Source organism: Protomyctophum bolini, assembly GCF_963924005.1.
Source record: "Protomyctophum bolini genome assembly, chromosome: 5".
Lineage (NCBI taxonomy): Eukaryota > Metazoa > Chordata > Actinopteri > Myctophiformes > Myctophidae > Protomyctophum > Protomyctophum bolini.
In genome coordinates, this window is record NC_137866.1 from 28,339,932 (window position 1) to 28,353,484 (window position 13,553).

The following is a 13,553-nucleotide window of genomic DNA, read 5'->3' on the forward strand; positions in this document are numbered from 1 at the left end:
ACTGCATGAAACCCAGTAATCTAAAAAATAACACAAACTCCATTGCCTTTCCTGATGAATAACTTATTAATTATTACAAAAACTAACCAAAAACAGAGGGTTTTGTGTGGGAGCGGAATGGGATCAGGAGTCATTCATTTTTGAGTGGTGCAACCACTCCAATAGACAGCTCTGTGTGTGGCTGGGTCTGTCCCTGGGTCCGAGCACGAAAATAGCATTATAGTGTTTGTTCAAAGTGTCACTGTTGTACAGCCTAACACACAGACACACAGGCAAGGGAGAAGGGCTTGTACAGTACAGTACAGTACAGTACAGTACAGTACAGTACAGTACAGTACAGTACAGTACAGTACAGTACAGTACAGCATTTTGTATTACTCTGGTCCAGGATTGGGACAGGACAGGGTTTTTAGGCCGTAGATATTGTTTATGTTACAACCTATATCTTGTTATGGTTCAGTTGGAGCAGCTACTGCATGCAGTACAACTATAGCATTTTGGAACTAGAACTATACCGTACCACTGACACGAGAGTTATTGTACTTCTACCCACAATATACATAAAGCATAAACATATCACAAGCTGAGAATATTTTTTCTCCGCTCCAGTGTTCGGACGGAGGCTCGGTCCAGGACAACTCGTCCCTGAAGCGCGTGGCGGTGGTGGAGGACTTCTTCGACATCATCTACGCTATGCACGTGGAGATGGGTGCTGACCCAGGCCGGGCACCAAAACACGCCGGCCAGAAGAAGACCTACAAAGCGGTGAGTATATAGGATACTACAGTATGCTCCTCACTGGCAGGGGAGTCAGTATAGGATACAACAGTACGTCCTCCCGGTGGGGGCTCCTCACTGGCAGGGGAGTCAGTAGAATTTCCGAACGCACCCTATTTCTCAACAGCTCTATACAAGCTCCGCCCAGTCACTTAGTTCTAAATGAGACAATGAAACACTTTTCAACCTGCTCTCCTATCCTCACCACTAGTTACCAAGGTAACTATCAAACACGCACGCACGCACGCTCATCCGCAACAAAGACACAAGAGTGATGTATAGTCGAAAACAGACGATCTACAAGCTCGTACAAAGCTTGATCAGCTAATTGCGGCACGCGATCGGAGGAGACATGTTCCTGTGAGTGTACGCACATGGCACACATGTCGGTATACGGCCTCCGGGGTGTGTGTGTGTGGGGAGGGGGGGGTCTGTCTGTGCCCTCGCCGGGTGGCACGGTGGCACGGGACAGGCAGAGTAAACGAGGACGGGAGGGGCTTTGTCTGCCCGCCCGCTTCGGGGGGGAACATGTGTGTGTGTGCGTGTGTGAGTCTGTGTTATGAGACACAGTGGGAGGTCCCCCCCTCCGGGACCCCCCTGCCCCCCCGCTGCCCGGTAGAGAGGTCCTGTCAGCTCTCATAGACGGTAACATTTTGAGGAGGTGGGCTGCAGCGCCGAGGCCAGGGGGGGGGGGGGGGGATACTGTCACCGCCGCCGCACGGCCTTCTGGGATGTGGAGCACACTCTAAGCTCTGGGGGCGGTGGCCTTTATATCATATCACCCCCTGGTGGGAGGGGGGGGGGGGGGGGGGTCTGTCCATGGTCACGTGAAGGTCGCATCAAACTGCACGGGGAATGCCACAGGGGTTAGGGGGAGAGAGAGAGACATAGAGAGTGAGAGAGAGAGAGACACACACACACACACACACACACACACACTAAGGCTGTCCCTGAACATTCGGGGTTCGAACGTTCGCTCGTTAGGGTTGGCACTCGAATCTTAATTAATGGGCTTGAACCATCATTTATTTTTTATATTAAATAATGTATTATTATTATTGTTATTTTACTCGAAAATATGCAATATGCATAATAAGAGTACTAATACTATGTTCATGTTGTATTTACAATAATTTGAAAGTCCTGCATGACAGCAGAAGAGACAAACACAGTCACACACACACACACACACACACACACACACACACTCAATGCGCTTCTGAGAGTAGCCTACACAGGTGGAACAAATTAATGAACGAGAGACAGCTAACGAGCAAGCGTCTTAAGCCCTGCACACACCGGGTGCGCAGCGACGCGGCATAGGGCGGCAACGCCTGGAAAATAGAGCAGTGGTGTATCGGCGCGTCAGGCGAGGCGTCAGTGCGCGTCGGACGCTGTCGGTGTGCGATAGGTTAATTGAAAATAACGGAGGCGGCTGTTTTGACACGCGGCGTTCGCAGACGGTGTGTGAAGCCCTTTAGCTGCCTGCCAGCAAGCTTACAGAGACATTGGGAAGCATTTTTGGTCTGACAAAAAATATGGACAGTCGTACAGGTACTCACAATTACCATGTTTTGGGGGCTGCTTGAGAACTCATTCAACTCATGGCTCATTTTTATGGAATGATGAGCTCGCATATCAGCTATTTTCGCAGAGCACATGTCAGAGCCACTTGACGCTCTGTGTGTGTGTGTGCGCGCACATGCATGTGCATGTGTGTGTTGGGAGAGACAAGAGAGATTGATAAAGAGAGGGCGCTGCGCTCTCTTCAGAGCTGCGCTAATCATGTTCAAGGCGGATATCTCGTGTTGAATTGCAGCCTGGTTAAAAGCACCCGGAGAAATGAATTAATTAGAAACAAATGGTCTGGATGTTCCTGCCGAAGTTCGAGTCCTAAAAACAGGGCTAGGGTACAGCCTTAACACACACACACAGGCGCGAGATGTGCTGAAGTGATAGCCACCATGCAGCCCCTAACCCCCTCTGTCTATGTGTGTGTGTGTGTGTGTCACAGATAGCAGAGACGTACGCCTTCCTTCCCAGAGAGGCGGTGACGCGCTTCCTGATGAGCTGTGGAGAGTGTCAGAAGAGGATGCACATCAACCCCAGCACCGCAGAGTTCAAAGGTAACGATGAGGTCAAGGGTCACGTCAACCCCAGCACTGCAGAGTTCAAAGGTAACGATGAGGTCAAGGGTCACGTCAACCCCAGCACTGCAGAGTTCAACGGTAACGATGAGGTCAAGGGTCACGTCAACCCCAGCAACGCAGAGTTCAAAGGTAACGATGAGGTCAAGGGTCACGTCAACCCCAGCACTGCAGAGTTCAACGGTAACGATGAGGTCAAGGGTCACGTCAACCCCAGCACCGCAGAGTTCAAAGGTAACGATGAGGTCAAGGGTCACTTCAACCTCAGCAGAACCAGAGTTCAAAGGTCACATCAACCCTAGTACTGCAGAGTGTAAAGGTCACATCAACCCTAGTACCGCAGAGTTCAAAGGTCAGATCAACCCTTCAAAGGTTCAAAGTGACTTTGCATGTGATCGCGCTGCTCTGACTATCCAGGTTTGAACGTAACTTAGGTCCTCTGTCTGGTCCAATCAACTCAGCTGTGTGTGTGTGCACACACACACACACACACACACACACACACACACACACACACACACACACACACACACACACACACACAACGTGAACATGTTGTAACAGAGACTCGTCCTCATCTCATTAATGGGGGGGAAATGCTCCAAAAGTGATTAAAGAGTCCCTCTGGTGGACATAGCGGAGAATGCAGAGGCTATATTGTTTGATTTGATTCCAGCCTCCCTTTATGTAGTATAGCCAATGATCAATTAGTATCAATTATGTATCATCTAATCATTGTGTGATGATATAGAAGTCCTAGTAATATTTTTTATTGATTTATTGTTTTGTTTTCTTACAGAAAATGACAGACCAACCTCTCTGGTCCCGGACCTCATTGACTACAACATGCCCCTTACTGCCACCTACCTGAAACAAATGAAACTACACTGCATGAGTGCCAACGAACGGGTACGTTGTTAAAAGGACAAAAGTCCATATTGTGACAGTAATCATTGCTATAGAGTGTTTGTTCAGTAACAGTGTTAAATAGAGCGCTATATTGTTCAGTAACAGTGTTAAATAGAGCGCTATATTGTTCAGTAACAGTGTTTAAATAGCTCTATATTGTGATAGTATAGCCTAATCATTAACTGTTGTTTCAGTAACAAGCTTGGGTCTCCCTCCAGCTTTTTGATAAACAGAAAATACATTTTCAGGTGTGTATATAGGGTTGCCAATTTCTCTCTCTCTCTCTCTGTCTGCCTGTCTCTCTCTCTCTGCCTGTCTGTCTCTCATCATGCAGGACGACAGCTCTCTCAGCAGTGAGGACATGATGGACACCAGTGAGTCCACGTGGGTCACGGCTGACCCCGCCCCCCCAGTGCCTGAGCCCCTCCCCCCTAACGGAGAGAGGGTCCATAGCCCCCCCACCGCCATTAAGGAGGAGGACGGTGAGTGTGTGTGTGTGCGCGCGTGGGTGTGCACGTGTGCGTGTGTACAGTATGTGTATGTTTTGTAATAATAATCAAAATCTACAAGTAGAGTATTGGAAATCGGAAACACTCAAGCAAAGTATACAAATACCCCATAATTGTACTTGGACGCTGTGGGCGCTGAGGGCGTGTTCTCTCCTCGTGTCCTTCCACGTGTCCAACCGGGCTAACTCCCCCGTCAGGTTAAAAGAAATGGCTTGGACTCCTCAAGCATAGAAGGGAGCATGAGGTCAGCCCCCCCCCCCCCCCCCCCAGGTTGGCAGAGGAAGTGTAGCGCCCAGGATTACATTAGATAATTGACACTGGGGGTGAAAAAATTTGTTACAAAATCATGGGATAAAAAATATATAAGAAATGGAATTGCACCGGCTTATGGCCAGTGCCGTATTTGACGCAATTAATCAAGTACAGTTGAATAAATGTACCTCCACCTCCTCCAGACTCGTCCTCCTCAGAGAGTGGCAGTGCCAGCGGCCTGCCAGCGTTGACCTCTCCGCTCACCTCTGACTCGGTGCTGACCTCTCCCGGGCCTCCTCCAGGGGTCACCCTGGCGGTCCTGAGCGCTCCGCTGGACTTCAGCACCACCTCGTCCTCGTCCTCCTCCGAGAACCTGGCCGACACGCCGCTGCCACCAGGGGGCTCCCCTCTCGCCTCCTACCCCACGGACCACCCCCCCGGCGCCCGGAGGTACCCACCAGGCAAAACGGAATACGGCGGCAAGGTAGGGAGTAGTGCTGCACAATTAACCCATACAGGACGGGAACCCTTTTTGGTGTTTTAAGCATACTGTATTTTTATTCTTTAGCTGTTGAAAAATAGCAGATCTACAAGCTCATAGCGCAGCATTCGGTTCTGTGCTACGAGCTTGTAGATCTGCTATATTCTTTTTTTATCTTGAAAATGTGGGCGCAAATCTTTGAATATTTCAGATGGGGGTCGGCGGCCAAATACAGATAAGTCTGGGGGTCCATGACATGAAAAAGGTTGGGCACCACTGACATAGAAACATAGGTTTTTTGTCACTAAATGTGTTAACCCAATTTTGGGCGGGAACCCCTTTTTGTGTTTTAAACATTATGTTATAATTTAGCTATTGAAAAATAGCTAAAAATGTGGCGCAATTTTTTTAATATATATTCTTTCAAAGTGAATGTTTTTAACTCAGGTCTAAATTGGTTAAGTGAGGGGCAGTCTGATCACCATACTGTATCATCTCATTCTGGCCAATCAAAATTGCCACACTTTTCCGTCTTCGCTTTTCTGCCCACACAATATGTACTTTGTTCAGCCGATCAAATCATCGCTATGAGGTGATCAGCCAATCACAAGCCAATGTTTGTATTCACACAAACCCCCTTAAAGCTTGGCATAGGTTTAGCCTGTTATTTCAATGGTAGTGGATGGAGAGAACAGGATTTTTTGTCCCAAGAAACGGCACAACTACAACCAATGGGTATAATAGCCTGGTTTGTGTCTCTCTGGAGGTCTATTACTCTAATACAGTGGTTTTCAACCCGTTTCATTTCAAGGACCATTCATTATTCGTCATTTGAGCCACGGACCAACATTTGATGACATTTAGCCTCTCAGACCCAAAACTAAAGAATATTCTGTTGTTGTTGGATAATATTTTGTCTACAATTCCATGCTTTTGGCAAACGTTTTTTCAAAATTACAATTCTTCTACATTCTCTATTTGGCCATTTTACACTCTCAAGATCTATAAGTGTCCAATTGGTTACCAACTCTCCATCAGTCAGCTGGGGACCATCTGGAACGCCCCCAAGGACCACTGGTTGAAAACCACTGCTCTAATTGACCCCCAGATGCGGTTATTATAATATGCAAATGTGTCTTCCTGGTGTATTCCCAGCTTCTTCCTGAAAGCTACTGTAAAAGCCTTTGAGTCAAAAAGCCAAAATAAGACAATCCTCTTATTATCATACAACATCACACCGGCCTTGTTTGTGTTTATACAAACCCGGTAAGCTGGGCATAGGAGGGGCCCGGCTAGCGCCCCTCAAAAAGTTATACCATCCACTCCCGACCCGATCATAAACACGTAATGGAATGCTGCCCAGGCTACAGATACAGATGCCCCATGCAGAGCCTTTCTGTCTATGGAGACATGCCCCAGACACACCCCAGAATCATCAATATGTCCGTATACCGTACACAACAAGCGTCGAGCCTGTAGATCTGCTATTTTAATAGTTTGGGTCACGGGCTAAAACGTTTGGGAACCGCTGGCGTACAGTGACTAAGGTTTGTGTTGTGTGTGTGTGTGCGCGCGATCAGTCTCCTCAGTACAGCTCGGGAAGCTACGACTCGGTGAAGACGGAGCTGAGCGCGAGCGCCGAGGACCTGGCGGGGTCCGCACGAACGCACCTGATGGACGACGACGATGACGAACACGATGACCACGATGACAGCGACAAGATCAACGACGCAGAGGGCAACGACCCCGAGAGACTGAAAGCGTTCAACGTAAGACCGCACGCACACACACACACACACACACGAACGCACACGCACACACACAGAGGGCAACGACTGCGAGAGACTGAAAGTTTTCAACGCAAGACCGCATGCACACGCACGCACGTACGCACGCACAGAGGGCAACGACCCCGAGAGACTGAAGGCTTTCAACGTCAGATGTTTGTCGTTCTAATGTCTCCTCTGATCCTCTGTTTGTAGTTCTAATAACCTCCTATGCTCCTCCATGTTGTAGTTCTAATGTCTCCTATGATGCTCCACGTTTGTAGTTCTAATGTCTCCTCTGCTCCTCCATGCTTGTAGTTCTAATGTCTCCATGTTTGTAGTTCTAATGTCTCCATGTTTGTAATTCTAATGTCTCCTCTGCTCCTCCATGTTTGTAGTTTGAATGCCTCCATGTTTGTAGTTCTAATCCTCTCCTCCCGTTCAGATGTTCGTGCGCCTGTTCGTGGACGAGAACCTGGACCGCATGGTTCCCATCTCCAAGCAGCCCAAGGAGAAGATCCAGGCCATCATGGAGTCGTGTGGACGCCAGTTCCCAGAGTTCCAGGAGCGCTCGCGCAAACGCATACGCACCTACCTCAAATCCTGCCGCCGCATGAAGAAGGGGGGCTTCGAGGTAGTGGTGGGGGGGGAGGGGGGGAAACCTATTGTTTGGGAATGACTGGTGGAATGGCATGGATATTGGATGGAGGGGAACGAGACTGATGGTTAGTGGCAACACAGCTGCTTTATATAGGCTGATGGCTGGAGATGATTGGTGGACCGATGAGTCGGAGGACCATTGATTGATTGATTGATTGAAATATTTATTAACAGTTTGCAGAATTACAGTACATTTCAAGCACTCAAAAACTCAATACAAAGACCCTCTAACACCCGCATTAATTTCTACTTGCAAAAAACAGATTTCAACCTTACTACTACTTTGTACTACTAGGACTAAGACTAAAAAAGATGTTAAAAAAAAAGAAAAAAAAAGGTTTCATGAAAAATGTATAATAATTATATAATAATATAATAAATTAATAATTTACATTTGGGGGATATCTTTCACAATAATGAATAAAACATGTTCTAGACATTCTAATGATCACAAAAAACATATATTACAATTATTTTACCTACTTTTATTAGGGTAAAGGTCAAAAGTCTTAGGTTAAAAAAAAATCAAAATTGCACAGAGTCCAGAAATATTTTATTTGTGTGAATTTCAGTGAAAATACTTTTCAGTGGTGAAAAGTAACTAAGTAAATTTACTTAATTACTGTCTGTACGAGATTACTGTCTACAAGTACTGTGTGTTCTTAAGTACAAATTACCTCAAATTTGAGGTACGTTATTTATACTTTACCCAAGTACTTCCAATATCTAATGTACTTACTTCTATACTCCACTACATAACAGCTTTAGTTACAAAATGTAGTTACTTTGTAGATTTGGATTATTATTACAAAACATACATTACCCACTTCAGCTCTATATACATTTTGGCCTTTTGAAAATAGCCGATCTACAGCTTGTAGAGTGGTTATTTTCAAATGTTTTCTTATACATTTGAAAACATTCACATAGTACTTTGTACTTTTGATACTTTAAGTAGGCCTACATTTTGATACTTTGATACCTTCGTACAATTTGAATTTTACTTTTACTTGTAACGGAGTAGTTCTACATTGCAGTATTGATACTTTTATTTAAGTAAAACAATGTAGTACTCGTTCCGTCACTTGCAATACGCGTAAGTTACGCCTATTGTGACATAACAATATATTCAAAGATTGTGGTTTGTGGTTTTTCAAAAAATAGCAGCTTTACAAGCATTTTTAGGTGTTTAGATTTTCTTTTTTGGTTCAAATCTAAAATGACACAGATGCTTTCCCCGGCCTGACTGTGTAAGCTATGGAAAAGCTGCTCCTTGAAAGGGAAACGTCTCTGTTTTGTTTTAATCACTGATGTGAATATTGATGTGAAAATGAAGTTGTACTGCAACTGTGGGCAATACCTCAATGTCTTTCCAGAATGAATAAAGGTTTGAATGAATGAATGAATGAAGGAAGGAATTAACGAACAAACAAACAAACAAAGGAACGAACCAACAAACAAAAGATCTGGTCAGATTAACTGTCCTGTGTTGTGTGGTCAGATCTGGTCAGATTAACTGTGTTGTGTTTTGTGGTCAGATATGGTCAAATTAACTGTGTTGTGTTGTGTGGTCAGATCTGGTCAGATTAACTGTCCTGTGTTGTGTGGTCAGATCTGGTCAGATTAACTGTGTTGTGTTTTGTGGTCAGATATGGTCAAATTAACTGTGTTGTGTTGTGTGGTCAGATCTGGTCAGATTAACTGTGTTGTGTTGTGTGGTCAGATCTGGTCAGATTAACTGTGTTGTGTTGTGTGGTCAGATCTGGTCAGATTAACTGTGTTGTGTTTTGTGGTCAGATCTGGTCAGATTAACTGTGTTGTGTGGTCAGATCTGGTCAGATTAACTGTGTTGTGTGGTCAGATCTGGTCAGATTAACTGTCCTGTGTTGTGTGGTCAGATCTGGTCAGATTAACTGTGTTGTGTTGTGTGGTCAGATCTGGTCAGATTAACTGTGTTGTGTGGTCAGATCTGGTCAGATTAACTGTGTTGTGTTTTGTGGTCAGATCTGGTCAGATTAACTGTGTTGTGTTGTGTGGTCAGATCTGGTCAGATTAACTGTGTTGTGTTGTGTGGTCAGATCTGGTCAGATTAACTGTCCTGTATTGTGTGGTCAGATCTGGTCAGATTAACTGTGTTGTGTGTTCAGATCCGGCCGACACCTCCTCACCTCACCTCTGCCATGGCTGAAAACATCCTGGCCGCCGCCTGTGAGAGCGAGACCCGAAATGCTGCCAAGAGGATGCGACTAGACGCCTACCCAACTGTGAGTGTGTGTGGGGGGAATCTTTTTCTTTTCTTCTTCTTTTTAATAAAGTTTTATCCCACGATTTTTTTTAACCCATTTTGTTTCACCCGGTGCCAATTGCCTGCCATAAACTGTAATCCTGGGCGCTACTCTCCCTCTGCCATCCTGGGGAGAGCCCCACACTGAGCTCATGCTTCTTCCTTCAATGCATGAGGGAGTGAGATTCTTATCACCTGACAGGGGGGAGGGTTCCCGGTAGGATGTGGAACGAACACGTTATTCCGACCAGTTCCTTTCCCCTCCATCAGGCTGGCCAGGGGCAGAGTAATATAATAAGAGAGTGGCGACACTAGCGTTGACTCGCATTGTAACAATGGAATGCGGAAGTGCTCAATCTATCTCTATCCAGCCATAGGAGCAATGGTTGGAACTATAGCCCATAGGCACCCACTTTGCGGCGATCAAAGCGTGTCGCTACTCTCCTACTCTACACTGGCCAGGGGGAGCCTTTTTGTGAGGGGCCTACCCTAGGGGACACGGGGAGAACATGCAAACTCCACACAGAATAAAAGGCCCTTTCGACAAACCCACCTGTGGGGTATGGGAGCTGAGGAGAGAACCGGAATCGGATCCCGATCCGATTCCGATCACTTGAAAATGATGTGATTGCACCCAATTAATGATCAGGTGAAAAAACATGATCTGGACAACCCTAGTATCAATACTATATCCATATCATGATATTAGACTGGATATCATCTGTGATTTTGGATATTGTACTATTGTGATATGACAGTGGTCTATAAAAATATAAATATCGGATCGGGAAAAATCAGTATCGGCAGATACTCAAAATCAAATGATTGGAATCAGATCGGGAGCAAAAGAACGCCGCCGAATCAAACCTGTCGTTCCCATAGGACGAAGCGGCCTCCGTCGACAAGCCCGTCTCCAGGGAGACCTCTTTGACCCCGTCGTCGGGCTTCTCCGCGTTCCCCCAGCCCCAGGAGCAGATCTTCACCAACGGAGGCCTCGGCTACAACATCCGCAGCTATGGGACCGTTGTCACGGGCAACCAGCAGAACACTGCCGCCGCGGCCGCCACTCCACAGACCAACGGTGAGGCTGAGCTATCCTGAACCGGCTAGGGTGGATTTTAACCCATTTAGACCTGAGGCCGATTCTAAAAAGAAACATGTCTTCTAAACAGTTTTCTGAAAAACCTATGTTTCTATGTCAGTGGTTCTCAAAGTTTTTCATGTCAAGGAAACTATATGTAATTGGCCGCCAACCCCCATCTGAAAATATGTTGTTGCAGGGACCTCCCATAAGCAAATATTTGAGTTAAAAACAATTGCTCTGAAAGAATGTATATTCAGGCCCAGGCGGTGGAGTAACCGTCTGGGCACCCGACTGGTAATCCAGTCGCAGTGTGCCACGGGTTCGACTCCCGAGCCCGACACGGCCTTTACTGCATGTCTTCCCCCATCTCTCTCCCGTTTCTTGTCAGCCTACTGTCTGTCCCTTATAATAATAAAGAATGTATATTCAAAGATTTGCCACATTTTCATGGATTTTCAAAAAATAGCTAGGCTACAAGCTGTTGATTTGGTTTCAGTTATAGGGCTCCATTTTCGTCACCGCTAAACCCCTTATCCCTAAACTTCTCCTTTTTTTACTATTTGAAAAACATTTTTGAATTTCAACTAGCCAATCTACATTGACACGTTGTGAGCTTGTAGACTGGCCATTTTAACTATTCAAAAATGTTTAGCAAAATAGTAAAAAAAAGGCAAAGAGGTTTATGGATAAGGGGTTTAGCGGTGACGAAAATTGAGCCCATAGTCTTGGATAAAATTTCATTTATTTTCAGTCACATTTAGGTCAACTGAGAATGTTTTAGTATTAGTCTAGTTTTAGTCTACTAAATATCATAAGATTTTAGTCGACTAAATCTACAGTTAGCTGACTAAAATGTGTTTTGGTGGTGCCTTGATGGCGTCCAAAGTGGTGACCAAAGTGGGGACCGTGGTGACCAAAGTCTGGACTGTGGTGACCAAAGTCTGGACTGTGGTGACCAAAGTCTGGACTGTGGTGACCAAAGTGGTGACCACATTGGGGACTGTGGCTTCTCAAAGAGGGGACCGTGGCACCCTAAGGTGCTGTGATGAAGGTTCAGCGGTGCCACAGACTAATGTGATAATATTTGGAGTACATTGACTGCCTAACACGAGTTTCCCAGAGCTTTGGCGTTTGACACTGAAGGTCACTGTGCCGCTAACCTATATGAGACATAATTTATTCATAATTTGTTTTCCGCATCATTTGTCTTCTCTGTGACACACACCATGTGGATCACATGACAGAAAAAAATAAAAAAATAAACAGGTGATGCAATTCTTGCCCGGTCCGAAAGAGAAACATGATACCAAGATGTTTTAATTTAGGCAATCAATGCGTTTTGACCACTTAGACCATGCAGGGATGGGCATCTTTGACAATGTTAGTTCCACGAGGCTAGTTCCACACTAACTCCAGAGGGCCACATTGCATATTACTGTTGTAGCAAAAATAGCCGATCTACAAGCTCAAAATCTAACGTTTTGAGCTTGTAGATCAGCTATGTTTGCTATTATTTGAATTGAAACATGAAAAGTAATTTTTTTATTTAATTTCAAATGCCTTTCAAATGCCTTTAATTATAGTTATGTTAATTTTATGAACAAAATACATTGGACGTAAAAAAAGACAATAACTACTAATTAAGCTACTAATTAGAGTAATTAAAGTGGGTCATGTTTGACCATTAACTTGAGGGCCACATTAAAACAGCTTAAGTGCCATACCCGTTAAGATGAGCTTAACCTAACTTTGTCCGGGCTGCCATAGCCGTAAAGGCGAGTTTTTATTTTTAGCATTAGCATGTTTGTAGCATTTTTAGCTAGCTACAGACCCGGACAACGTAAAAATAGCCAAAATTCCTTCATGCACGCACGTAAGCCGTCTTTATATGCATTATGGCTCATAATCTGCTCAAAATGCGATATTCGGTTAGTTCCGGTTCAAACTGGTGTAAACATCCGCTAGCCTTTCCGAGAGGTTATTCAAAAACGTCTGGCACCCAGCACGACCCCATCTAGGCCGCATGTGGCCCTGGGCTGCCAGTTGCCCATGTATGACTTTAGAGCCTGTCTCGTGTCTATACTTAAACAGACCTGCCTCACACTCACGTTCTCCTTCATCAGTATTTAACATTCTTCTCCTCGTCCACCAGGTCCTACAGACCTCAGCATGAAGGCATCGGCTCCCCCCACCACCGTCGTCGTCTCCTCTGGCTCCTCCTCCTCCTCCTCCAACAACAGCAGCAGCAGCATCAGTCACGGCGGTCAGGGCGGGGGGGGAGGGGGAGGGGGCGGGGGGGCGTCGGCCCACCAGCTCAGCCCCCCCGAGGTGACGGCGGTCCGCCAGCTCATCGCTGGCTACCGAGAGTCTGCCGCTTTCCTGCTGCGCTCGGCGGACGAGCTGGAGAGCCTCATCCTGCAGCAGAACTGAAACGACCCCCTCCCCTCCACCCCCCACCCACGGTGAGCCACACGGTGCCAAGACCTCCTTCTACGTGAAGCCTGTCCCGTCCCGTCTCTCTATCTCTTTGTGTTCAGGCTAGACTTTGAAGTACCGTTTAAAGACGCAAACGAGCGTTTCGACCGGTGAAACCGCAGCAGCAGCACTCAATTGATCCTGTGGGTGTTATTTATGCTCCTTGTTCGTTAAACAGCATGCGTACGCTGTAGGTACGTGTGTTTGTG

At 46.0% G+C, this 13,553-nt stretch overlaps 1 protein-coding gene across 1 annotated transcript in view; it reads left to right on the forward strand.

Annotated features, from left to right (window-relative positions):
• The window catches only part of nol4la (nucleolar protein 4-like a), a gene marked incomplete at its 3' end in the record, with an annotated part of 28,891 nt that extends 15,592 nt beyond the window's left edge, over positions 1 to 13,299 (forward strand). The window contains exons 2-11 of the mRNA XM_080762857.1: positions 610 to 765; positions 2,792 to 2,903; positions 3,724 to 3,833; positions 4,168 to 4,315; positions 4,798 to 5,078; positions 6,656 to 6,844; positions 7,287 to 7,475; positions 9,649 to 9,765; positions 10,668 to 10,866; positions 13,022 to 13,299. Of these exons, the coding sequence (XP_080618983.1) occupies positions 610 to 765; positions 2,792 to 2,903; positions 3,724 to 3,833; positions 4,168 to 4,315; positions 4,798 to 5,078; positions 6,656 to 6,844; positions 7,287 to 7,475; positions 9,649 to 9,765; positions 10,668 to 10,866; positions 13,022 to 13,299 (1,779 nt within the window). The remainder of the gene's footprint in view (positions 1 to 609; positions 766 to 2,791; positions 2,904 to 3,723; positions 3,834 to 4,167; positions 4,316 to 4,797; positions 5,079 to 6,655; positions 6,845 to 7,286; positions 7,476 to 9,648; positions 9,766 to 10,667; positions 10,867 to 13,021) is intronic.
• Positions 13,300 to 13,553: the final 254 nt, after the last annotated feature.